This window comes from Macaca fascicularis, chromosome 8 (genome assembly GCF_037993035.2).
Source record: "Macaca fascicularis isolate 582-1 chromosome 8, T2T-MFA8v1.1".
Taxonomy (NCBI): Eukaryota; Metazoa; Chordata; class Mammalia; order Primates; family Cercopithecidae; genus Macaca; species Macaca fascicularis.
In genome coordinates, this window is record NC_088382.1 from 148,179,048 (window position 1) to 148,206,776 (window position 27,729).

General features: G+C 43.1%; 1 protein-coding gene across 1 annotated transcript in view; it reads right to left on the reverse strand.

Moving 5' to 3' along the window:
• COL22A1 (collagen type XXII alpha 1 chain) overlaps positions 1-27,729 on the reverse strand; it is a 326,468-nt gene that overhangs the window by 23,689 nt on the left and 275,050 nt on the right. The window contains exons 47-55 of the mRNA XM_045398749.2: positions 23,729-23,782; positions 21,824-21,877; positions 17,490-17,543; positions 13,372-13,425; positions 10,907-10,960; positions 6,587-6,640; positions 4,038-4,082; positions 3,148-3,201; positions 1,647-1,700 (exon numbers count right to left, since the gene is read on the reverse strand). Of these exons, the coding sequence (XP_045254684.2) occupies positions 1,647-1,700; positions 3,148-3,201; positions 4,038-4,082; positions 6,587-6,640; positions 10,907-10,960; positions 13,372-13,425; positions 17,490-17,543; positions 21,824-21,877; positions 23,729-23,782 (477 nt within the window). The remainder of the gene's footprint in view (positions 1-1,646; positions 1,701-3,147; positions 3,202-4,037; positions 4,083-6,586; positions 6,641-10,906; positions 10,961-13,371; positions 13,426-17,489; positions 17,544-21,823; positions 21,878-23,728; positions 23,783-27,729) is intronic.

Sequence of the window (27,729 nt, forward strand, 5' to 3'; positions counted from 1 at the left end):
CAAAATATGTATTCTGTATGCCCGTAGGCGTATTGAAAATATTTTAAAAGATACACAAAGTGCTTCTAAATAGTGGCTTCCTCTGGAGGTGGGATTGGGGTGGGGGTGAAGAGGGAATTTTCTTGTTACTTTGTAACATTCAATTCTGTCTGATTGCCTCTACAATTAGCATGAATTATATTGATAATAATATAGAGAGAGACACAGATATCAAAGCTGCGTTTCTGAGATGGCCCCTGGGCTTAAATGGGATAATGTATGCTTTTGTCTTTGCACAGCACTAGGCACCTAAATATCTATTATTGACCTTCTCCGTACTCTTTCAGGCTGCTCTTAGATAAGGATTTGCCTCTTTGCACAAACAGGCAGAGATAACATCCAAATATTTATCAATCATATGGAATGCTATGGGGTTCAACTGTGTCCCCCCCAAATTTTTAAGTCCTAACATTCAGTTCCTCTGAATGTGACCACAATGGGAAATTGGGTCATTGCAAATGTAATTAGTTAAAATAAGGTCATATTGAATAGGGCGAGCCCCTTACCCAATAAGGACCGGTTTTCTTATAAAAAGGGGAACTTTGGGCCAGGCGCAGTGGCTCACGCCTGTAATCCCAGCACTTTTGGGAGGCTGAGTGGGGCAGATCACTTGAGGTCAGGAGTTCGAAACCAGCCTGGCCAATGTGGCAAAACCCCATCTCTACTAAAAAGACAAAAAAAAAAAAAAAAATTAGTGGCATGGTGGCGCACACCTGTAATCCCAGCACTTTTGGGAGGCCGAGTGGGGCAGATCACTTGAGGTCAGGAGTTCGAAACCAGCCTGGCCAACGTGGCAAAACCCCATCTCTACTAAAAAGACAAAAAAAAAAAAAATTAGGGGCATGGTGGCACGCACCTGTAATCCCAGCTACTTGGGAGGCTGAGGCAGGAGAATCGCTTGAGCCCAGGAGGCAGAGGTTGCAATGAGCTGAGATCGCACCACTGCACTCCAGCCTGGGTGACACAGCAGGAATCCATCTCAAAAAAAAAAAAAAAAAAAAAAAAGTCGGGGGGGATATTTGGAGAGAGACACAAGCAGGGAGAACACAATGTGAAGATGAAGGCAAAGGCCAGGGTGGTGCCCCCACAAGCCAAGGAATGCCCTAGGGAGTCAGCAAAGCCCCAGAAGCTGGGAGAGACACCTGGAATGATTCTGTCTTAGCCTCAGAAGGAACCAACCCTGTTGATCTGAATGTCAGGCTTCTGGCCTCCAGAACCATGAGGCAACACATTTCTGCCATGTACCGTATTCCATTCATGGTACTTGGTTACAGCAGCCTCGGGAAACTAACCTCTAGCAAGCACCAACCCCTAGTGTGGCCCAGAGCTAGAGCAGAGCATCGGGGCAAAGTCCTACAGAGCTCCAGTGGTGCCCGGTGGCACCTTTGTAATTTTTCTATTGTTGTGGGGGATGGTCTCAGAAAACAATCTGAGTGTTGGGGGAGGTGACTAGGGGGACTTAAGGGGGCAGCTATTTACCAACTGCTAAAACATATTACAATTTTTTAACAATATATACTGTGGCACCAGAGGGAACTAACTAAATATCATCGTGGTAACAGGCCCTGCAATAACATGAAGCACATTAGTCGCAAAGCAAAACTCACCGGTGGGCCCCTTGGTCCTTGGGGACCCTGTGGCCCAGTGGGTCCAGTGTCACCCTGGAACAAAGAGAGAAAGGTGGTGTCATCACCAAGTAGCTGTGTGAAGATGATGGCGTCACAATTTCAAATATTAACCAAACCTCGCCAAGTTACCCAAAGGAACCAACAAACTGTCCAGCATGTTTCATCATCAATTGTCCATTATTCCAAATATGAACAAACTCCCTTCCTGTGGGTGAGTAAATGCACGCAAGCCCGCATTTGTGCATCCATTTATTCAGTTACTTTTTAGACATATGCATAGGGCTCCACACATTAGACTGATCTTGTAAAACAGATTCCACAGCTAAGAAAGCACATGTGAACTAGATCAGATTTCTCCTAAGTATCCTTTCCAGCTCCACCATTTCTGGGAGCAGATCAGCCACAGGGACCATGTGCTCTGGTGTGTCAAGAGCCATTGGGGAAGAGTCCACTTCATCAATTTAAAGGCAGATCCTGAAGGACCCATATGGTGGGCATGAGACCACTTTGTACCTCAGTACCTGGTGCCTCTGCGTCTGACCAAACGGCCAGTTCCATGATGCCACTCTGCATCCCATATGTCCAGCCACCCTGCAGGATGCCATATGCAAAGGGCTGGTCCCTAGGGGATGTGGAGCTGCTGGATTCTGGACTCCAGGTAAGCTATTCCTGCCTCTGACTCTCTGGGTGACCATAAGTCAGTCCCTTAATCTCTCTGGATCTCAAATTTTTCATTTGTACACCTGGGGTCAAAATTTCCCTTGTTTTGGCTGGGCACAGTGGCTCACGCCTATAATCCCAGCACTTTGGGAGGCCAAGGCAGGTGGATCACCTGAAGTCAGCAGTTCAAGACCAGCCTGACCAACAAGGTGAAACTCCATCTTTACTAAAAATACAAAAATTAGCCAGGTGTGGTGGCAGGCACCTCTAGTCCCAGCTACTCAGGAGGCTGAGACAGGAGAATTGTTTGAACCCGGAAGGTGGAGGTTACAGTGAGCTGAGATCACAACACTGCACTCCAGCCTGGGTGATGGAGTGAGACTCCTTGTTCTGCTGAGATACCAACACCAAATAAAAGGGAGAGCCATTCAAGCGGTGTACAATTAACACAGCACACGGTGGTGGCAGTGAGGAGTGTTTAGTTTCTTTGAGCACTGCAGAGCCCGAGAGATGGAGAAATAATCCGGGAGAAACTCTGAAATGCCTCTCAAGTCCATTTAAGGCTGGACCCAACAGGCCTATCATTTGTACCAGTGGGCAAATCACGACTGATCCAGAAAAGCTTCCTTATCAACCATAAAGCCCAGGTACCCACCCACTAGGCTGGAGGCTCCAATCTCACCCTTGCCAACCAATCCTGTGACGTCATCTGTGTGCCTCTTGGCAGTGTTGCCACCAACCACTGCGGGGCAGTTTCTGGGTGTCACTTCCTTGATACCCCCAGCCCCAGCCCAGCCAGGCCCCATAGGACCCCACTTACATCTTTTCCTGGTAGCCCTTCCTGACCAGGAGGCCCCATGGCACCAGGCTCTCCCTAGGAACAAAAAGGCCTGCCATTAGGGAAGGAGATGCTTCAGCCACTGGCTGCCTCAACCACAGGGGCATCTGAAGAGCTGGAAGAGGTGGAGAGATCCAGGGGCCCTGTCAACTTCTGTACGCAGAGCCTGGCCCTGAGTTGAGGTCTGGGGCGCACTCAAGGCCAGCTGTGAGTGCCTGGAGCCGTGCTGTGCCTCTCTGTGCAGCTCAGGCAAGGAAGAACAGCAGCTGAAGGCTCTGGCACATACGCTTGGAGCGCTGCCTCCTCATCTGCTCATGCACTTGACCCTCTCTACACCTGCGCTTGCTCCTTGGTGACTAGATCATGCAAGGGATCCAACCAGCTGACCCCTAATGTCACTTCCATTCTGGGCATTCAGAGGAGACAGAGGAGTTAAAGGATAAGAAAATAGTTTCTGGAGTCTTCCCATCCAGGGTAAAAGTGATGCTTTCCATATATAAGATCTAGGACCTTGGGAAATTACCCATGTCCTCTGGGCTTCAGTTTCCTCCTCCACAAAATGAACATAATAGCAGCAACCGCCTCACAAGGCTCAGGGCTGACGTGTATGACACACCTGAGTCCAGACTGATTCGGCCAAACTGGTTGGCCATGATAATGTCTGGACCCCAGAAAAACCACCTGAGGGAATTAGGCCAAGAGGTGGGGATGGTGCATCCAAGGTGTCCCTGTGCTGGCCTGTTCCATGCTGGTGTGCTCCGTGTCCTCTCTCGGGTAAGGCACTGCCATGGCCTGCAGGCTGCAAGAACCATCTGTCTGGGAAGTGTAAGCTCTGCCCACCTCAGGGGACCTCCAAAGAGGCGCCCACTTACTCGGGGACCAGGTGCACCAGAATCGCCTGTGTGTCCCTTGAAGCCCTAGAAGGAAGAGAATGGAGTTACCCCATGACAGAGCAGGCTCTTGGGGCAGAAGGCAGGTATCCCTCCCCGCCTGCTTTGACCCACATTGCCTCCACTCATTCTTTACCATTTGCAGGATACCGAGCCCTACTTGGTGCCACACTTGGTGCCAGAGGTTTGACGGCTGGACACCAAGAGCCCTTCCTCCCAGCCCCCTCTGTACTGTGGGCCGGGCTGCCAGGCCTCATCCCACAAATGCCTCGGAGTGTCGGGGCGTTGCCCTAATGGTTCAGGTGTCTCCTGCACTCCTTGTTCCTCCTGATTGTTCCAGGCTCACAGCACATGGCTTGACCGGCCCCTCTCTGCACGGCTCCTGAGTCAGGTGATTCCCTTGTAGGGAACATCGCTTTCACCCATAGTTAGGTCCTGTGGCCCCTTCCTTGTTCCTGTGGCCATTGCTGGTCCTACCAACACCCCTGAGTACGTTCAGCTCTGGGAGTTACATCCCGAGTCATAGCGCTGGGGTCTCCTTGTCCAGAGTTGCACCTTGGAGGCATATTACCTGAAGCTCCGCTACAGAGCTTCGGGCCTTGTGAGTGAAGATTAAACCATTAGCAGAGCTGAGACCATCATTTTTAATCTCCAGACCAATCTGACAGTGTGGGAATCCTCACCTGGTGGATGTAAAGCTAAAGCTCAAGGATAAAAAAATGCCCGCCTGGCATAGCTTTGCAGTATTAAACTATGGAAAGGATTGCCATATGCTCTTAAGTTTCATGGAACTGCGCTGACTTTGGAGTTAGGTCTGGGATGGGCCATGGCTCCCACTTTGTAGCTGTGGGATCTTGGGAGCTCTACTTCTCTTCTCTGGGACTCAGTTTCCACACCTGTAAAATTAGGATAGAACCTACTTCTGCAGAGTTGCCATCAGGACTGAATAAGACTAAATAAGGACTGCACAGTGCTCTCCAGTTGCTCAAAACAGTCCAGCTACATTTCCCTGGAGAGGGCTGGGGTTTTCGTGGGGCTCCGCATCTTCCTTAAGGACTCCAGAATTCCAAATTCAGCCAGCCCAGAGGAAGAGACTCTGGTGTGCTCTCTTCCCATCTAATCATGACAAAAGCACCAACGGGGGGAGCCACACTCAATGAGCCAGGCACTCTGCTGGGAATGTCACATGTCCTACCTTCTCCTTTAGTACTTATAACCACTCTGCAAGAATGGGAGTCATTATGACTGCCGTTTCACAGAAGAAGACACAGGGGTTCAGAAAGGTCCTTGTTGCGACCAAGGTCACAAAGTCAATACATGATAAAGTAAAGGCTGAATCCAGGTCTTTCTATCTGAAAACCCACTCCATTCTACAAAGCTTTGTCCTGACTTATTCTATGTCAGCCAGACGAACTTGGTCTTCTTTTCCCTGCCTGGCTTTCAAACCTCAGTTCTTTCATTACAACTCCCAGTTGAGAGATGGGTCTTGCCCCCAATACAGGTTCCATGGGTTTCCTGGCTGAAAGGGAGCCCCTGTCACTCCAGGAACCACCTTTAATAAATTGATCACTAGCTCAGTGTTGCAATCCCCATAAGAGGTAATATTCCTTATTCTCGGGTGTTTTCTGGTGCAATCATGTGAAAAACAAGGGGATTTAGGAAAACAGAAAACTTATTTTTGTATTTTATTTCCTTCTTATTGAATACTAGCCAGAAAGTTGATTTTTAAAAAGAAAAACATGAAGAAAACAGAGCTAGGATTTTGATCTGCTGGATAAAATCCAGATAATTTTAGGATAATCATTTAAAATCATATTTTTTTCTAAAAGCAATTTAAGAAATTGTGAAAACAATTTTGAAATTATGAAGAGATGAAACACTTAGCAATAAAACCCAATAACCCTAAAATACATAGAGTTCATTTTTGTAGGTAAATAGTATCTGTGTCTGTTTATATGTATAATAGCTAGATAGCTAGATATAGATGTACATATATAGATGCTAGAGTTCATATATAGAAAAAAGGACTAGAAAAAATACACTGAATATTAAAAACTTTACTTCTCTGTTGTAGAATTAGAAGTAAATTAATTTTCTTCTCTATACCATTTTTTGTGTTCTTTTTCTTATTATTACCATCATCATTACTATTAATACCACTAGGCAATGAGAATGGGTTACTTTTACAATTGGGAAAAAAACCTTAGCTATGGAAAGTGTTCAAAACTAAAATTAAGATTCATTTCTAGGCTCTATTATCCAGAGAAAACCCATTGAAATTATAATAAATTGGATAAGAACAAAGAAAACTTTTAGCAACAACAAGGTAATGGCTGCAATTGTGAAAATGAATTTCACAGCTATGTAGTGTGACAAAGCTGAATTGACTGCACAGAAGCACAGCCGTCTGGAGGAGAAGGACTTCCAGGACCCCATGATCGGGCAGTCTGGGCTAGCCCTGCCCACAGTGGTGAAAGCCATGTGACTGATGGGCTTGGTTCTACTGTTCCCAACACACATTGCACACTTACAGGTGGGCCTCGGGCACCCTCTGGTCCTGGTAGACCCGGCTCTCCTGCTTTGCCCTGAGAGTAGGAAGAAAAGAAGAGTTTGAGAACAACATTGTAAGAATCTTCCTATTCCTGGCTCTCTGTGTTTCCTACCATTCTATTCCCACAAGCCAGTCTCTGTCCACCCTGTCAGCCCTGTCCCCTGGCGTCTTGGTCCATCTTAATCTACACAGATCTCCACCATGTATTCAGGCCTATTATATTCCTGGTTTTCCTGGGATGGTGCTGGTTACACAGATTTCATCTCCAAATTAATGATGCCTAGTACCCCCCCTTTCACTATCAGAAGCATCTTCGTGTGGATGAGAAATTATATGGCCATCTTAGCTTCATAGATGACTTTATGCCCACTTGCAAAAAACATGTCAAGGCTGCTATTAACACTTGCACTTTACCGATGGCAACACTGAGGTTCAAAGAAGTTATATTTTTATGAAGGTATTAAATAGCAAAGACAGGCTGAATTCCAGCTGAGTGCCACACCCAAGCAGATGCTGTTTCCAGGTCAGCCGCAGTACATACTGGCAGGGTGACCTGTGATGTACACAGCCTTTTACTCACCCCATCATCTTAAAAGAGCTTGTCAGAACACTTTTGTTATTTAAAATTCTTTACTGCCCACAGCTTGGCATTGCCCTGCACAGAACCAAACCAGGAATAGAAGACAACTAGAGGCTTGGCAACTTAGGTCCATATAAATTGAAGATGGGGTCAGGGGAAGAATGAGGGGAGGAGGGGCAGAGGAAAGTAGATGAAAGGCTAAGTTTGATGGATGGGCAGAAGGGGCAGCACGTTGGGCCTGGAGGACATGCCTGTTCCCAAACATTCTGTCCAACTCATGTTTACAAGTTATAAACCTTGGAAATTATATGCAGCCCATTATTAGGGAGCAGGGAGGGAAAGGAACATCCTTGGATTTAGAAAAAAAAAAAAAACTATAGAAAGAAGGGTGGGGCCTAAAGCCCTGACTTCCAGGTTTGCCTGTTTCTTAGTTTAGTTGCGTGATCTTAAAGTGTCATTTCCTTTCTCTGGATCTCTGAATCTGTAAATTTGGGACAGTCCTCCCTTGTAGGTCTTTGTGATATAGGGTGTACATAGCCTGGCTCCTGCCTCAGAGTCAACTGTCATGGCCATCACTGGCCCAAGGCACCAGCAGAAAAATGGAACAACCAGTAGCTACTGAAGGTTTTCACTATGATGTCACTGACGCCTGACTCTTGTTAACCCTCAGGCAAAACACTGAGGCACATAGAGGTTCAGTCATCTGCTCAAGGTCACACAGCTGGGGTTCTAATCCAGGCATTTTGGTTCTAGAGTCTGCACTTCATCCTACCCTATAATTAATGTTCAAATATCTCTTAATAAAAATTAAGCAACAGGCAACACAAAAGGCTGTCTATATATCCATGTGTATCCATTCATTCATCCATCCATCCATCCATTCAACCATCCATCCATCCATCCACCCATCCATCCAACAATCCATCCATCCATCCATCCATCCATCCATCCATCCATCCATCATCCATCCATCCATCCAATCCTCCCTCCATCCCTCCACCCCTCCATCCATCCATCCTATGTTCTATTTATCCGGTTGGTCTGTCTATCCATTTGTGCTCCTCCCATATACAAACTCTGAATGGGCAAGTCAACTTGAAGAGGGGCCACCGAGTACCTGTAGCAGATGCTGCCATTTTCCAACCACATCCCCTGGGGCCCACCCAGGAAAGTGCCTGCCCCCTTGTTGAGCAGTTCCTGCATAGGTTGAAGGGCAGACATAGAATGAAGATGTTCCCTGACCCTAGAGGATGCTTGACTTTGAGGTGTGGAAGGCCCAAGTGCAGGGAAGTCAATGCCTCCAGGAGCAGTCAGAGGATCCCCAGTGAGACTGGGCCCCAGCCTGGAGTCACCAGTTGCCAGCCTCCCTTTCCTTCTTTCCCAGTTCCATTCCCTTCGTCCCTCCATCACTGGTTCATGGAATCACCTCCTAAATACTCTACCTGCATCAAATTAGGCATTGAATAGACAGACTGAATGAAGACCAGTGTCCTCAGCTATTCTGAACTGTAAACAACAGCCCCTCAGCATAATATATGTTCGGCGGAAAGGTCAATGCACTGCTCTGCAGCAGCAAACTCCGGGGTCAGCCTCCAGGAGTGTGAGTCCTGGATGCTTCATTTACCAGCCCTATGCCCTTGATCAAGCTATCATCCTCTTTGTGTCTTAGTTTCTTCATCTGGGAGAAATAATGGTACCCACAGCCCATAAGGTTCTTCTGGGGACTACAGTGGAAAAATGTAAAGAAGTGCTCAGTGCCCCCCGCCAGGCGCACACACAGTTGCTGTCAGCCACGGTGTAATATGTGTGCTTCTCTCTACCCTTTCCACATTTTTGCCCAGGCTGAATGCCATTTGCCCACCATGGGCAGCTCTGCTGGGTGTCAGTCCACAGCACCTCATCGAGACTTTTCAATTTGCTCAGCTGCTAAAAGCTCTTTCTTTTGCTGTCAGCAGTGAATTTTGGTTTCAGCATCTGGCAAACAGTGTAAAATGATAAAGAAGGTGCTTCCAGCAAGTTGCGTGAGATTCAGAATGAGTCATAATAGTTTATGATCAAACAAATTAAATGGAACATAAACCTCACTATAGAAACTTTTATGTAGTTCCACTTAGTGGTTCTAAAGGCTCTGCAGTTCTAGCCTCACCAGGAGCACAACTAGGGTAGTTGGGAAAAGTAGCTTACTAAAATAATTGATAGTTAGATAAGCCTGATGCATTTAACACATTTTCTACATTACATGATTAACCAGCAACTCTGGCAAATTGGTATATTATTCTCATTCTATTTCAGAAGAAACTGAAGCTCAGAGATGCTTTCTGACTCACTCAGATCACAAAACCTAGTAAGGAGTGGGGCCAGAATCCAAAGCCAGCTTTTATTGCTATTATTATTATTGTTGTTGTAATTTTGGCATAAAATATTTTTATTTAATCACTATATTTTAAATTTAATTTTATCAATAAGTAATGCATACTCATGGCTCCAAAAAATTAAGAAGATAACCGTAAAATAAAATACCATGGAATAGAAAGTTGTCTTCCTACTGCTATGTCCCCGTGTTTGACAATCATCCTCCCATGGACAGGAACTACTTTTATGGGTGTTTTATGGAGTCTTCCAGAGTTCCTTTAGATAAACACTGAAAAAAAATAGGCCCACAACTATTTTTATACAAAATAGGACAGACTATACACATTGTTTTACTCTTTGCTTTTCTACTTCACAATCTATGTAGGAGCAGTTCTGCATCCGTATCTAGAGAACATCCTCATTCGTTCTGACAGCTCTTGATATTCTATGGTGTGGACAGCTCATCATTTAACTAGTCTCTTACTGGTGGGCATTTGGAGAACCCAGGTCTCTAAACCACTGATGCCATCCTTCATCTTCCCCTTGGTGTAGTGTCTGTGAAAGGGCTTTGGGAAGACATAAGAGCTGCTAGGAACCAATGAATCATCAAGCTGCTAGGAACCAATGAATCATCATCATGATTAATCTCTGATCCATAGGCAAGAAGGACTGACCAAGCTCAGTGAGCACAGCTTTGAAGTCACAGATCCGGGTCTTTGGAAATCCCTGCACATTCCCAACTAACAGCTACTGGGGCCAGCTACTGAGACATTCTCACTAGCACTTGCTCCATCTCACTGTGTGTCCCTGGACAGCTGACATTAAAGAAAACCAAAACCGAAACCAAAATGAGAAAAATCTATGCCAGAGTTACAAGTATGTGCATGTGTGTGTGTGTGTGTGTGTGTGTGTGTGTGTGTGTGTATGCAATCCCACAGTGTCTGGAGCTAGCAGGTCCAACTCAGATTTTACTGGAATATCCTGGTCTCTCCAGATATCAGCTTTCTCCTCCAGGCCATGCTTATCTACTTCAGGTTCCTCTATCATATCAATAGGATTGAGGCTACAGGGGGCAGTACAGCAAAATGTGGAACAGGGACAGGAGCCCTGAGCTCAGGTTCAGAATCTGTCACCAGCCCATCATGTGACTTTGGGGCCATTTCACCTCCCCGAGGCCCAGGTTTCTTCTGCTTTAAAATGGGGACAGCAGTGTTTACCATGCAGGGTTGTCGGAGTATATAAATGAAATAATGCACAGAAAATGCCTATCTTCGAACCTGGTTCAAAGTAGCTCCCCACACAAAGTAGTTGTTATTGACGTGTAATGGATTTGGTATGTGATATAATAGGAAGTTTAGAGTCCTTTACCGGCTCTCCAGGGGGACCTGGCTTTCCATCTCTGCCTTCTTTGCCTTCTTCTCCCTGCAAGAGAAACTCAAATTGGTTATCAGGTCAAAGAAGATTCAAGGGGATGGAAAGACAAAGGCAGTTTCAGCACGTCTTTCTGCCCAGCTTCCAGCAGTTGCATTCACAGCTGGCAGCTAAGGCAGCGTCTCGACAGACGGAATTGTTCTGATTTCCTGGTTTCTTTCTCAACACCAAGATTCTGGCTGTGGATCTCTGACTTGCAGTATCTGGCACATAGTGGGAAAGCAATACATTTTGCAATAGCATTATTATGATTGCTATTGACCTAAAGAAGCCTCTCCTGGGCATTTTCATGAATTCAAGTGTAGAACATGAGAGCCCAGTGTCTGGGCCTCGTGGGTGAGCACAGTGATGGGTGAGGGGGGGATGTGGATGCCGACGATGATAATGAGGACATTCAATAACACGCAGGAAGGTACTCAGCATGGTTTACCGCTGTGAGCACAGGAGGAGCTCAGTGAACGACAGCAAGGAGCACCTTTGGGTCACAGAAAGGCTATGACATTGTTCATTTCTTTCCTTGAGGTGGAAACAGAGTGATAAAGGAACAGAACAAAGCTGGGGCTGTTCACAAGGTGCCATGGAAGTAACAGGGCCCAGTCCTTGGCTTAAGTCTAAGGACAACAGTGAGCAGAGGGAAGTAACATGATCAGATTTCCACTGGAAGGAAAGAAAGGATGGGGGAGGGAGGAATAAGGGTGGGAGAGAGAAATTGACATTATTAAGAAAATAGCATAATCATAGGTAGGTTGTATCTCTCTTCTCCAGTACTCTAGAACTTTGATAAGGGGTTAACACAAAATCCAAATTGGAGTTTTCTCTCCTTAGCTTTACCATTGCTAAAATTAAATCAATATATATTTCCTAGCTGCTATGGCATCCTAGTCTCCAGAGTTGCAGTTCATACCAACATCCCGGCATGTCACTTCAGATCTGTGTGCCCTGGACAAGTTACTTAACCTCCAGGTTGCAGAGTTACAGACAGGACTGTCAGTGATGCCCCGGAAATGCCTTCTTGATCAATGGCAGTACATATCAGATACTGTAGGAGAAAGAGCTCTAAGAAGCGATTCATTCATACACACGTTCCTTTCGTCAATATTTGCTGTGTGCTCATTATGTGTGGGGACTCAAAGCTAAACAAAAGCAGATGTAGTTCCAGCTCATGCAGAACCTACAGCACAGAATATGACCCCGTGATTAATTACCACACATGCTTCAATGTTATGTCCTCAGATCTAACAAACAGAGGTGTTTGTTGAATGAGTGATTCAACCAAACCAATGAATAATGGGAGAACTAATCAATCCATTACATCAATAGAAATGCGATCACCAGATGAGATAAGCACTCAGAAGAAAAGGAAGAGAGAACCTCTCCTAGCCTGGCAGGGAGCAGGGAAGGAAGTGATAGCTGAGACCAGATGGGGAAGATCAAAGGCACCTACTAGTGAAAGAAGGGAAGAGGCACCCAGTAGCCTGGGAAGGGGTGTAGAGTGTGGCAGGAGAGAATTCCGCGCATTCCAGGAACCAAAAAAAAAAAAATCCAGTGCGGCTGGAACAAAACAAGGCACAGTGGAGAGTGGGGTTGGGGGGACTGTAGACAGTAAGTGCTACAGCAGCAGGCAGAGGCCAGACAAAGAGCCACAAAAGAATTTACTCTCAGTGCAGAAGGCAGTGCGCGGCCTTTGTGGAGGAATTTATTACAAATGCCTTGAACAGCTCGACTCTAATGAGAAGGATATTAAATTGAAAAGTTCACTTTGGAAAGCAATTTTGCAGTATGTATCAAGAACCTTAGATGTTTCTCTACTACGGCAAGCCAATCATATTTTGGAGGATCATCATAAAGAAATTTTTTAAATGCTATGCATACAAAATTGTCCATTGTAGTTGCTTTTTAAAATAATTGTGAAGTTTATGAGGCAACTGAGAAATGATCATATATATTATGGTACATCCATTGTATATATCACATGTAAAGTTCATGAACATTTAACACTAGTCTGGGAAATGGAAAATGTTTACATTATCACAAATAGTCAATTATCACAGTTTTACATATATATGTGTGTGTGTGTTTTGTTTTAACAATATAAACATATATATGTACACATACATATATATGTAGAGATAGAGAGAAAAATTACTATTTAAATAAGAAACAACTAATATATGCCTAAAAGAAGCATAAGATTAAGACTGATTCTACCCAAATTTTAGTTGGATTTGACTGATAAACAAGTTAGTGATTATTTTATTTCTAGTTTTCTACAACATTCAAAATTCCACTAGTGGCCAGGCCTTGTTTTGACAGCAGAATATATTTTTGTTTCCTTGTTTCTATAAAAAGAAACTAGGTTTTGTTTGTTTGTTTGTTTGTTTGCTTTTATAAAAGCCACTTACTGGGATTCCTGGCAATCCAGATGGGCCTTGGGGGCCAGGAGGGCCTTCTTTCCCCTAAAAGATCCAAGACATAAAAACACCATGAAAACCTTTGCTGTTTTTTTTGGAAGTAAATGACTGACTTCACACGGAACTGCATTCATGGGTTTGGGGAGTGAGTGGTAAGAAACAAGGGGTGCTTCTGTATCAGCCTCATGGCTTTCTGAGCTGTGTTTCCCCCAAGGCACTCAGGTTCCCTGGGACTGAGCATAGTCACCCCTCTTGGTACACACACTAGGACTCATTCTGGCCATATTATTAATACATAGGCTTAGGGAAAACTGAATATTGGAATGCCCGTGGGAAGAAGCTATTGGGGTTTTAGTATCCACAAGACCTGAGTCCAGATCCAACTCTGTATTTGTCCCCAGACTTCCTGAAGTTCACATTCTCTACCCATATAGCATATACCTCAGGACCTTGAGGTGTTGTGCGTACAGAACTGTACACAAGTGGGGAGAAGACCGGTGGCATGCATAGTGGATAGTTCATTATTTTCATCATTTTTTCCAGAGGCTCTTACATGTTTTACCAATAATTGCTTTACTCTCTCTTTTCTTGTATTTGAAAAACTGTTGTACCAAATTTCATTAATTAATATTTTATTTCCCATTTCATTCATCAAAGACTTACATAAGTATCAATCAGAGCTTATAAATCAGTATTATCTAATCAGTGCCCTAATTCCTATCATGGTGAGTATTATCATATCACCCCGTGTCTTTATCGTGAGTATTTAGAGCTGACAACTTTCTAATCTCCTACTAGTGTTTACTGGGAGATAAGACACGGATGCCAGGTTTTACATTCTAATTCACATGCCAACAAAATGAGGTATTCTTAAGGTTTAGGCCAATGCATAATAACAACCAGGAAAAAATAAAATATTCACCCCTCTCCACATCACAACACCTACAAACACATAAGAAAATTAAGTGGATATTTTTGGTCAACCTGCGACAAAGATAGAGCTATTATTAGAGATTTTTAATTATTGATAATGGAGTTTCCTGGGTTCCTTCCTGGATGCTTATTTTTCAAATTCCCTAGTGTGGAAACACCAGTGATCTAGAACTGGAGTCAGCAAACTCCAGCCCATTACCAGATTTGTTAAATGAAGTTTTATCAGAACACAGTCACACCCACTGGTTTGCATGTTGTCAAAGGCTGATTTTCCATTAAGTGTTTGCTAATTGGTTCTTTATGGAAAAAGTTTGCCAAGTACTATGTTAGACCATCCTCTTTAAACTCAGGTGAGGAAGGCATGGTCCCATAATAAGAATGTGGCAGATCCAGGAAAGAACTCCACCTCTGACTCCCTGTTCAGTCTTCTTGCCATCACTAGACTTTTATTTATTTAGAAACCAGTTCCATTGGCAGAGAAGCTGAAAATTAAAGCATGGTAGACTCCTAACCAACCTCCACTTGACCAGCCCCCATTATAAACCAGCTTCCCCATCCTCTCCAAACACCCATGCCTGGTCACAACACTGCAGTACACCCTTGCCTGCAGTACACCCTTGCTTGACTGTTCCTACCGGAGGAGTTGAAGGCTTGCAAGGGGTCAGTGTGCTTGTTCCTAAGCCTGTTTGCATCAGTTATTTGCTATGAAAGTCATACAATTTAATTGTTGATTAAACAATCCAGTAAAATTTAGGTGGAAAAAAGAATACACTTTTTATGGAAGTTAACGCAGAGTTTTGAAGACACTGGCCAAAAGTGAGTCATTCACCACTCACCATCTAAATCGATACAGCTATAAGATAAGAGACCTACAAAAGATTAGGAAAAAAATTCTAACAATCTAGAACTCCACATTCATATTGTTACACATATGTTGCTATATTTTCAAACCGCTTTTCAAAAAATAACAAAAAGTGATCAGTGGATATTCTTTTTACGTGACTGATGACAAGGGACTCCATTCATTACCAAAAATCAAAGCAAAGGCCTTTATTTTGTGTCAAAAAGTCTGCCAAACAGTTTGTCTTTTAATTCGAAATACAACAGAACTAAGGTTTGTATGTATCTTTTTATTATAATTTTGCCCCCATTTGACTTTTAAAAATTACTTCTATTGTCTGGGCGCCATGGCTCCTGCCTGTAATCCTAGCACTTTGGGAGGCCAAGGCAGGAGGATCACTTGAGGTCAGGAGTTCAAGATCAGCCTGGCCCACAGGGTGAAACGCCGTCTCTACTAAAAATACAAAAAATAGTCGGAAATCGCTTGAACCAAGGAGACAGAGGTTGCAGTGAGCCGAGATCATGCCACTGCACTCCAGCCTGGGCAACAAGAGTGAGACTCTGTCTAAAAGAAAAAGAAAAAAAAATACTTCTATTTTGAAACTACCAATGCTCACTGGGCAAAGAAAACTTACACTATATTCTGGTTTGACGGTTATGGTAAAGTTTCAGCACCACGGACAGCTTCAAGTGCTGCCATAGCTTGAGGAGCAGTCCCATGACAGAATCAAAATCTTATTTAGTACAGTTTCATTTCTAAGAATGTCATAGTTTTATATCAGAGATCCACTTTTTTTTTTTTTTTTTTTTTTTTTTTTTGAGACAGAGTCTCACTCTGTTGCCCAGGCTGGAGTGCCGTAGTGCAATCTCGGCTTACTGCAACTTCCACCTCCTGGGTTCAAGTGATTCTCCTGCCTCACCATCCCGAGTAGCTGGGACTACAGGAATGTGTTACCACGCCCAGCTAATTTTTTGTATTTTTAGTAGAGACAGGGTTTCATTGTGTTAGCCAGGATGGTCTCAATCTCCTGACCTCGTGATCTGTCCACCTCGGTCTCCCAAAGAGCTGTGATTACAGGCGTGAGCCACTGTGCCCAGCCCAGTATATTTTATATTTTATTCATCCTGGGACTTCTAGATGGGTGGCTTCAAGAGGATTGACCAGATGAGCATCCTAAACAGAACCAGGTGGCTGTGATTTTTCAGACTCAGCATCCCTCTGGCTGCCTGGACCACCCACACGGTGGGTCAATGTGGAATAGCAGAAGGAGCACTGAACCGAGAAATCTCAAATTGACTCAACTCCCAGCTTGGACACTAATTTCCTGTATGACTCTGACCAAGTGACATAACCCCATGGGACTCTGACCTCCTCCTTTGACATGGAGGAAGTCTTATTAAGTGATAATGTCCTTTGAACATGCCCTTCGCACAGAACTCCAGAGATACCAGGGTAGGGATGGCCTGCTTGCTAGCTGGCCTTGGAATATGATGGTGAGATTCCTGTGGCCTAGGAATTGTGCCTGGCTCTGACGTTCCCTCACTGCGTGACCCCGAACTGGACATTTCACTTCTCCAATTCCCACTTTCCTTATTTATAAAACGGTGATAATGATTCATGGCCTTTCTAACTTACAGGGCTGAAGTGGGAGGAGCTGTCAGATGAGGTAAGGAATATTTATGTACCGTATATTCATTTACATGCCATGCACGTATTGGCTAATAACATAATACCTACTAAACTGTGGTTCACCTTTTATGGCATTGAAACCAAGAATGGTTCTGGCAACTTCACGAAATGAAATCTGGATTTTGAGATCAAAGCCTTGGGTTCAAATGCCAACTCCACTAGTTATGGTTCGGGGTCCTTGACTAGTGACTTCTATTTAATTCCACTCTCCTCTTTTGAACAGTTGGGATAACAATAGCTGCCTCTTGCCTGATATTCCCCTGGTGCACACCGTAGTCCTAAGTGAGTTAGTGCTGAGCTTTTCCATTTCCCTGCACCTGCTCAAAATAGAAACCACACTGACAAGAAGTTGAGATATGGGGCCTAAATCTAGGACCTATTTGCATTGACGGTTGTAAACTGAATTCTGGAATCACAGATTTTCATATCATTTCAACCAAACCTTTACTTTAGTAGCAAAGTAACCAGGTGTCCAACAGAAAGCAAACCCTCCTGCAGTTTCACTGCAAGACTTGAAGTGAAAAGAACCTCAAAAATATGTGAGCCACAGGAGTAACACACGACCAGAGCAGGATTGGTAGACACTTGAGGTTCCAGAAAGGCTAAAGATAGACTAAAAACAGATCCCATTCCTTGAGGAACTTACAGGTGACCCTTGGATTCCTGGTGGTCCAGCAGCTCCTGCAATTCCATCTGCCCCCTAAAAAAGACAAGGCAGAAAGCTAGTTTCTTGTGCATCTGGACAGAGGTCATTAGCACCCTCTGCTTTAAATACAAAGCAAATGATACGGTTGGTTATTTGTCCCCTTCAAATCTCACGTTGAAATGTGGTTCCCAACATTGTAGGTGGGTCCTGGTGGGAGGTGATTGAATCATGGGGACAGATCTCTCACGAATGCTTTAGCACAATCCCCTTGGTGACAAGTGAGCTCCCACTCAGTTCATGCAAGATCTGGTTGTTTAAAAGTCTAGGACTTCCCCACCCTTACTCTCTTGCTCCTGCTCTTGCCATGTGACACACCTGGCCTTCCTCTATGATGGGAAGTTCCCTGTGGTCTCATCAGAAGTCAGCCAGATGCTGATACCATGTTCGTATAATCTACAGAACTGAGCCAATAAATCTCTTTTCTTTATAAATGATTCAACCTCAGGTATTTCCTTGTAGCAATGTAAAAACAGCCTAATATGGCAACATGCAGATCTTACATTCTGTGCCCTTTCCTAGCTTCCTGAACCATAAATATTTCAAACATGCTTCTGCCTCTTCATCAGGCTGAGCTATTCTCTGGGAATACAAGATGTTGGGAGAACAGCATCCACATTTTAGGAAGGGCCAATGCATTAGCCAGGCAGTCACCCCTTTGAAAACAGTAAATGAACTCACTTCAGGATGGGCATTTTCAGCTAGTATCCAGTAACATTTCAGGACAAAAAGCAATACATGGACAACTAGATTTATCTTCCAGGAGATTAGGAAGGCAATTGCTGTGTCAACTCAAGGGTGAAGAGATGCACAGATGGATGAATGGAAGAAGACTTCTATGCAGCTGAGCAAGGAGCTCAAAGTGAGCTCCAGGCACACTTTTGCCAGGGGCTCTTGCATATGCTGTTTTTCCCCCTATATTCTAGTCCCCCACATATGCATAGGCCTCATACCCTCCCATCCTGCAGGTCTTAGCTTAGATATCAGCTTCTCAGTGAAAGGTTTTCTGCCTGTCAGACCCCAAATTGAAAGACTTACCCTTCATCATCCCTGTCCTTGTCTGTCTACCTTCCTCCATAGCACCTGCAAACATCTGACATGCTAGTGTTTATTTATTTCTTATTTATTTACTGTCTATCTCCTTCCACACACCTCCTACTTCATGAGGTCAAGAACTTCCATTTTATTTCCTTCTCACTGGAACTAAAACAGTACCCGGGATATAGTAAATATTCAATATTCTTGAATAAATGAATGAATTAGAAGTCGAACTAACTGGGTTATAAAGGCAGCAGTTCTTTAGACAAATTCACATCTATGCCTCTTACTAGCTTTGGTTGAGTCATGTAACATCTCTAAGCTTTAGTTTCCTTAACAGTGAAAGGCTGGAAACTGCACATGCCATTAGGAAGGGGAGGAGTAATGAGGCAATGCTTACAAGGTGCTAGGCTTAGAAGAGAGGGTATCAGTCAGAGTGTAGCCTCTTACAGTCAGAGTTCCTGAGCTGATATCCCATTTCTCCACTGAACAGCTGTATAAGCTTAGGAAAGTTACCTGACCCCTCTGTGCTTCAGTTCCTTTGTAAAATGAAGGAAAAGAACAGCGCCTATTTTATGTGGGTTGCTGAGAAAATGGAATTCATGATACATAAGGAGTTAGCACCAGAGAAATGCTAAGGGCTGTCCAATAGGGAACTTCCATGAATAGAAGTGCCTATTGTCCACCCCAAGACAAGGAATCCTGCAGATATTAACTAAATATAAAAGCATAAACAAGCAAGTTCCCACAGTACTCTATTGATGTCTTTCCAGTAGCCTGTATTTAATCGTTGCATACTTTTATCGAGTGCCTAAATTGTACTAGGTACAAGCCAAATGTTAGAGACACAAAAATGACTACATCATGGTCTTAGACCTCCAGGAAATTTGAGATAGCTGTAGAAGATCTGTCTTATTTTCTATGTATGACAAACTTCTAGGGCAGGATGCAGTTGGATGTGTCTCTATCGCTTCTACTAGGTAGGGACCCAGTAAATGTTCATGAAAAAAAGGGATAGTGATAATATTTTAACAAGTAGCCTAAGGTTCATGCTTTAATTAAATATCTAGTCCAAAGCTAATATAACAAATCTAAATTTTTCTACATAACTTTGATAAAAACCTTCTGGCAGCCTAGAGTCTGGAATCTTGCCAAGTTGGAACAAAACTTCCTCCTGCATATGGGGATGGGGTAAGGGTTTTATCTGGAATAAGGATGCTGATTGAGCACCAGAAAATAAACACCAAAAGAAAGAGCTTTGTCAGCTCGCTACCCATATCCCTGTGTATTTCCAACAGGGCCTGACAATTAATAAGCACTTGAAAACAAGCAACAACAAAGAGTAGAACTAAAACAATGCCTCCATGACCAGAAAGGCTAATTTTCTGCTGTGGAGTTGCTTCTGCATGACTGGCTGCTGAACCTAAACAGGCAGCTGCCTCAGCATCCATTCCCACAGTCTATTAACAGTACAAGGCACAACACAAAATAGAAGCTCAATAAACATCTGCCAAGTGAACTGAAAGCATTAATCAGCTGGAGACAGACAAGCTGGCTTCTGATTATGATTGTTTCTGGGCCTCCAATACATCATCTAGCATGAGAATAATAAGCCAGGAGTCATTTCCTACAGTAGTCGTAGAGTTCTAACTTACTGCAGCTTCCAGTGAGAAGAGATCAGGGTTTTGGTTTCACTGGGAACATGTTATAGGGTTTGGAACTACCAGGGTGGAGTGGGCATGAGGCTGTAATCCATTATTCATTTGCTGAGATCCACAGCTGTTAAGGTGTACAATGTCATTAAGGAAGCTAATGTCATCATAATATAAAATTATTCATGAATAAACTATTTTTAAGTAAAATTAGTTGCCTCTCAAATGCCCCTCTTTGCTTAACACTAACACCTCTCCCGACTACCAATTGTATCAGCATCATTATCAGTTTCTCTTTTTGCTGATTGTCAAATGCTACAAAATCCAATAATATGCAAATACAGTGCAAAGAAATTACTAAGTGAAATTATAAACCTTGAAAGAATTGTAGAATTTTGTGAAGTTAAATGATAGCAAACTGATAAATTCCCTACAATATTCTTCACAAATGTGCACATGGCAGAGTTGGGCCAGGTAAGATGTGAGGCTGATAAATTAAAAATAATATTAACATCAAAGGCACATGGGAGGAAAATGGGTTGAATATTAAAGACTTAAAGTAGGCTTTCTGGGAAACTGAATAGTGCTTTTGTAGATAATTTACCTTTTTGTGAGTTTGCTCTAAAAGTCAACATGAAGTGAAAGATACCATGTCATGTTTTCATCTGATTTTATTGAAAATATACACTTAAAACAACGTAATTTATTCTCCTAATTAACACACAGTTACAACTAGAAGTCGAGTTGTTTAAAAAGAAGACAAAGCAAGCTTAATTTCATATATTTTAAATTTATACTCCTAACTGAACCTCTTCTCACTATACTTTTGAACAGGGTATTTCCTATTTGAAGGGGATTCCTTTTCAGTGGTCTTTCAGTCATTCCAGAAATCCTCTCCTTGCAAGGTCTGGGACAACGGTCTCGTGCGGAACCCATGGGAAATCCCAGGGGACTGATCCTGGGCTTGGCAGGAACACTAATTTCCAGTACCTGTTGCCATGGCTACCCGTGATGGATATGTGGGCTGCAACAGCAGTGGACTCTGATCAGAGGAGGAACATGACTAATCTATGGGCAGCCTACACTGAAGGGAGAGGGAAATGCTGAGAAGGGCACCAGTCAATGTCTACGCTACAGCTACTGTAAGAGCAGAGAGAACATCTGCTCAGGAGGACCAGTAGAGATCATTGAGATAATAACAAGACAGGTTCCCTATAACATGGGGAAAGCTGCTTACGATTTCTCATTTTCTACCTTCTTTGCTTGACATGATAACCTTGAAATACTGGCTTCCTACCCACCCAAGCTCAATTTGAAAAAAGAAGAAGCAAATCTGTCGTTTTGCCAATGTCCCCCAATCCCGACATCACTCTAATTACATGGTCCCTCAAGCCTACTCCAGACCCTCTGCACTTTCCCCCACACGCCTATGGGACTTGCATTTTTGGGTCATCTCTGTCACCTTTTGGGTATTGGCCCATCCCTTAAAATGAGAGACATGTTCAGTGTCATATCATGCCTGGTGAGTACAGATATGCATTCAAATGTCAAGGCCAAAAGAGGAGGGGATTAAAAATGATTACTTACTGGTGGCCCAGGGTTCCCTGGGGGCCCCATGAAACCTGGAACTCCAGGATGACCCTGGGAAAATAAAAGATGCAATTCTTTAAAGTGACTCTAAAAAATACTTTTTACTTTGTGCAAATATCAAATTTCAGGAAACAATCCAGAATCCACCTTCCAACCCTACAAACAATTTTGATTAAAGACACTGACAATAAAAGGGACTTCTTTTTATGTATCTCAATAGTACCTGACAACATTTATAAAAACAAATATATCCTGAAAGTGGATTTGCTTCAAAATAAGGTGTGGGCAGGGGGTGTGGAGAAATGGTTGAGGATATAAATGAAAACAGGAGGGGTCATAATAATTGAAAGTGGTTGTGGTTAAGTGCAGGGTACATAAAGGTTCATTTTATTACAGTCTTTATTATTTACATATGCTTGAAGTGTTTCATAATAAAAACATAAAACACAAACAAATGCACACAAACACAATGTACACAATGGAAATGGTTAGGTTAACTGAATTACAGCCTTCATATCCCGGCAATATTACAGTTATTTTAAGCAAGAGATTTGTTTCTCCATGTGTAGAGAAGTCTATTGCATATTATAGAATAAGCTGAAAAAGTTATAGAACAAAGCTTGGAATCTAACACTTAGTCTTGTACAACAATGTTATGAAACCAAACAAACCACCAAGAAAGAAATGATTTCTCTGCCCTCCACCTCCAAGCCTTACCACTGAAACCACAGGCTACACCATTCAATGTAGAGTACATTGCCTTTAATAAGTCATTCTTATAAGAATAATCCAAACACATTTTGTTTTTCCAAATATAGAAGAGACTTTAGCCGAGGAGCTCATTCAGACTTTGAGCACAGCTCTCATCTCACTGCCTGTGGGTTACTCATTCATGTCCCTCATGCCCTCACTGAACTGCAAGCCCAGTGAGGTCAGCAGTCTGTCCGCGAGTCATTCCAGATCTCAGAGCCAGGTGCAGTACCTGGCATGGAATTGGCTGACAATGAGCACTGGCTGTGAGATGCAGAAGAGAGGGAGAAGTAAAGGGGAGGGCAGTTGGGAGAGGAGAGAAAAGAGAACAGGGAAAAGGATGACAGCAGCAAAGCTGGTAGAATTGTACTGGGCAGAAATCAGCTGGTTGCACTGGATAGAGGACGATAGGGAGGACATGCTCAGATCCACAGAGAGAGCAGCGAGCCCTCATTGGTACCATCCTATAGCACGTTAGGAGCAGTGGTCCAGCAGGCCTGGATATGCACTGACCAGAGCATGGAGTGTCTGTGAAGCATTTCAGCTAGCACCAAGAGAGCAAGATAACAGTAACTTGAGATGATGGGAGGGAAGAAGGGGGTATTTTGTAATGAATGACCATTTCAGTGGGGAAAAAAAAAAAAACAGTAAAGGTAAAATAGTACAAAAAGAAAGAAATGAAAAAGGAAAAGGAAAGAAAAGGAAGGAAGAAACAAAAGGAAAGGAAAGGGGAAAGGAAAGGAACGGAACGGAAAGGAAAAGAAAGGAAAGGGGAAAGGAAAAGAAAGGAAAAGAAAGGAAAGGGGAAAGGAAAGGAAAGGAAAGGAAAGGGGAAGGAAGGAAGGAAGGAAGGAAGGAAGGAAGGAAGGAAAGAAGGAAGGAAGGAAGGAAGGAAGGAAGGAAGGAAGGAAGAAAGGAAGGAAGGAAAGGAGGTAGGAAGGGCGGGCAGGCAGTCTTCTCCGGGAGAGAGAAGGGAAAGAGGGCACTTACAGTGAACCAGAGATACCAAGATGAAAACCATAAAAATTAGATTTTTAAAAATCCTGCTACAGGCAAAGAAGAGACAAGGAATGACATTATACAATGGAAGCCACCTCGGAGAAACAGTGCTCCTTCTCAGGGTGAATGGTTCCTTATAAAGTGAATTTTTACCTGATCACCTTTCTGTCCAACCTCACCATCTGTACCACGTTCTCCTTGACTTCCCTTGAAAGGAAAAACAGAAAGGAAAGATGTCACTGGAAACTTTAACAGAGAAACAAAAAGCATTTTCATGCATTCATTCATTCATTCATTCATTCATTCATTCATTCCGCAAAAACCTCTTATCAAGTTCTTGTGGTAGCTCAGACACGGTGGCAGCAGATAGATAGAAACAGGGCCTTGTTGAGGATGTGTGATAAAATGGCTTCACTGGGATTTGGAGTACGGGGTTGGAGAGGGGGCAGCAGGAAATGGGGCTGGGGAGGCAGGCAGGGTTCATTTCTTTGAGAGCCTTGCATGTCAACATCTGATGTTAGATTTAATTGTAGGCACTGGAAACCATTAAAAGGATGAGTAGTTGTCCTAGGTTCTAGCTGTGGGTGTAGTGTGGGATAGGCTAGTGGTCCAGGCTATAGAGAAAAGGGTCGGTTAAAAAACAAGTGGTGTTCCAGGTGTGGCAGGAAAAGAGGCAGAAAAAAACCAGGGTCTGCAGGCCTTGCAGAATAGGTATGAGGGTGAGGGAGAAGCAGAAGTTTAGATGGTGGCAGGAGGAGCAGCAGCACCACACAGGAAGCTTTGGAAGAATTTATCCACACATAAGTTTCTTGCTCCCTCCCTTACTAGCTGTGAGACTTTGAGGAGCCACTTCACTAAAATTGCTCAAGTTGTTTGTTTGTTTTGTAACCTGCAAGAACAAGAAAATAATGATGCCTACCTCATGAAATGTTAGAGAATAAAATAATAAATGGGAAACACTTAGCATAGAGCCCAGAACACAGTAAGAGCTCAATAAATCTTAGGTATAATTATTATCTTTATTATTTTGCCACTTGCTAACTGTGTGTCATTGGACAAGACAATTAAACTCTCTGTCTGCTTCGAGAATCATAAAATAATCTTTGTCATGGGGTTGCTGTGAGAGTTAAATGACCTACAATAGACAAAGTGCTTAGACTTATAACAGGTTGTGTGTTAGCTCTCAATAAACATTAGCTATCATCACTCTCTTTGTCATTATCACCATGATGATCATCATGATCATTATCATCACCATCACCATCGTTATTATTCCATAACCATCATCACCATAATCACGATCATAATCACGATCACCATCAACATCAGCACGACCAGAGCAATTATCATCACTGTCACCATCACCATCATCATCCTCATCTTCACCATCATCATCATTGTCTACATCATTAACGATCAACAACACCACAACTATGGTCATCATCACCATCATCCTCATCCTCATCGTCATCATTATTGCCATTGTCATCATCATCATGGTCATCAAGATGCTCAAAATATACAACCTACCAAAAATACTTTTTACAGACCACCCATGAAAGTAACAGCCAAAGGTTCCAATCCTTTAACTATTATCTACCTTAGCTCTACCTTTGTTAACGAGTGTGTTTCTGTAAAATGTTTTTAAACAAAAGCATTTCAATTCCTTTAAAAGAATGCATTATGTAGTAAACAGGTTTGTGGCAGCAGGTCAATCTTAGCTGTGGTTCTATGCCTGTCGCCCCTTATCTTTGCATTCTTAAACATATAATGTTCCCTCTCTGGTCTCAGTTTGTTCATCTAGTAAATAAAGGATGAGGGGCAGGTCCATCTAGGAGGATCCTTCCAGGGGTCCAGTGCCCACAAATTCTCTCATGGAAACATCAAGTCCAGCTCTCTTTCAATCCAGACTGTTCTACCACCTCAGCAGACCACTGATGACAGTGACTACACAATAATCACCCCTCTCTTCCTGTGATATATTAGGAGGGTTAGGCGAGCTCATATCTGTGAAGTGCTAAATACCATTGTTTAGAAGAGAAAAAAATGGAGTCAGAGAGAAAGAGCATTTCTTCTGACATTTTTCTATGTAATTATTTTTACTGTTTCTAAATCTAAATAAAGGCAGCACACCGTCTGCAGACCATGTTGTACTCAACGAAAAGAAGTGACATAGAATAGCCCACTGCTTCCTTAACATTTAGGACAATTACCTTAAAAGTAAATGGCTTCCTTTCAAATTCCAGTCCTCAGTCTGGGTTTAGAATACTTTCAACACTCATGTAGCAACATTGAAAATGTCAGCAGCTCAAGGATCTCCACAGTTGTCCCTGTCTCCTACTCCAACGTAGTCAGGGATCAAAGCAAACACACCCACCCCCAAGCCTGACTCACTTCCTTCCAGAGAAGGGGGCTGACATTTACAGAGCCCCGACTCTTCCAGGAACTCTGCCAAGGCTTCCCACATGATATCCCATTACATATATTTCCTTGTTTATATCCTGAACTGATGCAAAAATATTTAATACGTCTTTATTCTCTTATTGAGCCAGTAAGTCTACTCTATGAGGTAGGGCTTATTATCAGAGTGTTAGATAATAAATCTGAAGTCCAGCCCAGTTCAGTCACTCACCTGAGCTCACAAAGCTTATAGAAAGCAAGGTCTGGAATCTAATCCAGATCCATTTGTCTGATGATCAAATATCCAAGCTGGCTTTCTCTGCCCGTATTACTTTTCTGGCTATTTTCCTAGACCATGATGCCTTGTCCAACTAGTTTCAAAATGTCAAGTGCACTGGATTTATAGTCAGAAAGACTGAGTGACTATGCTGAGCATGGGCCAGATACCTTTCTATACACTGGAGATATAACAGTCAACAAAACAGATAAAAACCCTGTCCACTTGGAATTCATATTCCAGGGAGATTACCAGCTCATCATTTTGTTAGTTTAGTCCTCTTCAGAAGAGGTTTATTAAAGAGCCATTCCCAGGGCTTAATTCCCCCAGTTGAACATAAGGAAAGAAACTTTGCCCCACTCTGTTTACTGAAAACACTTACTTTAGAAAACTTGTTATTGTGAGTTTTTTGGGTTTTTTTTTTTTTGGTGGTGGGGGGTCTCTTTGAAAGGTATGTAAATACTTTTAAAAGCTAAATGAGACTTTTGCTAGCTTTGTGACCCAGGAAGCCGGGAATGTCTTTCTCAAGGACCTAGGAACCATCTCTTTGAAATAGAATCAACAAAGAAGAGAGCATTCCTATCTATCTCCCAGTTCCTGTCAAACAGTAGAAGCCCAACTTCAGCAGATGACCGGCTCCAAGTTGCAAATCCATTTCCTGCCATGAAGATGTGAGAAGTTTACCTTTGCTTTGAATAAGGTCAATTAGTTAACACAGACACACAGACACCCACCGCAATTACCAGGTGAATCTAGGAAGAACATGTGGTACCATTAAATCTTCTCACTTAAGGACTAGTTATTGCTTATCTTGAGAACATGTATGTGATAGGCGGCTGTATCAGCTTGGCTATCTAAAAGAGTAGATTTCTTTCTGTCTTTGCAGTCTCTTAGCATATTGTCTGTAATGCAAATCACATTCTGGTTTAATGCTATTCAATAATAAAATTGTTTTCTTTCTCTTCTACCTTCATGGAAAACCTCTCTGAGTTAGGAGAAGATTTTGTTTTTAATTACATTTTTCCAGCACCATCATGTGCTAAGCACATGATAAAACAATCATTTGGAAGGTACATTCATACCAGTAATTGCGCTAAGAGTGCTGTCCTTCATGAATACACTGAACAGGCGATTTTCTCAAAAGGTTTTCAAACTGTTGAGGGCAGGGACTAAACTTTCCCCGGTTAGTAACTCTCTACTACTCTCAGAACAAACCCTTCTCCTAAACTTTTATGTGCTGTTGTCCTGCTTGGAAAACCTTTCTCCATCGATAGCTGGTAACTTCCTGACTAACCCTCCAATGCAACTAAAACCCTGCCTCCTCCAGGTGGCAACTAAAACCCTGCCTCCTCCAGGTGACAATTAAAATCCTACCTCCTCCAGGTGGCCTTCACAGGTTACCCCTTGTTCCATGGTGTTAGTTTTCTTTCAGTTGTTTACACTTCTTCTGACAATTTGTTGTGGTTGTTGTTAACTC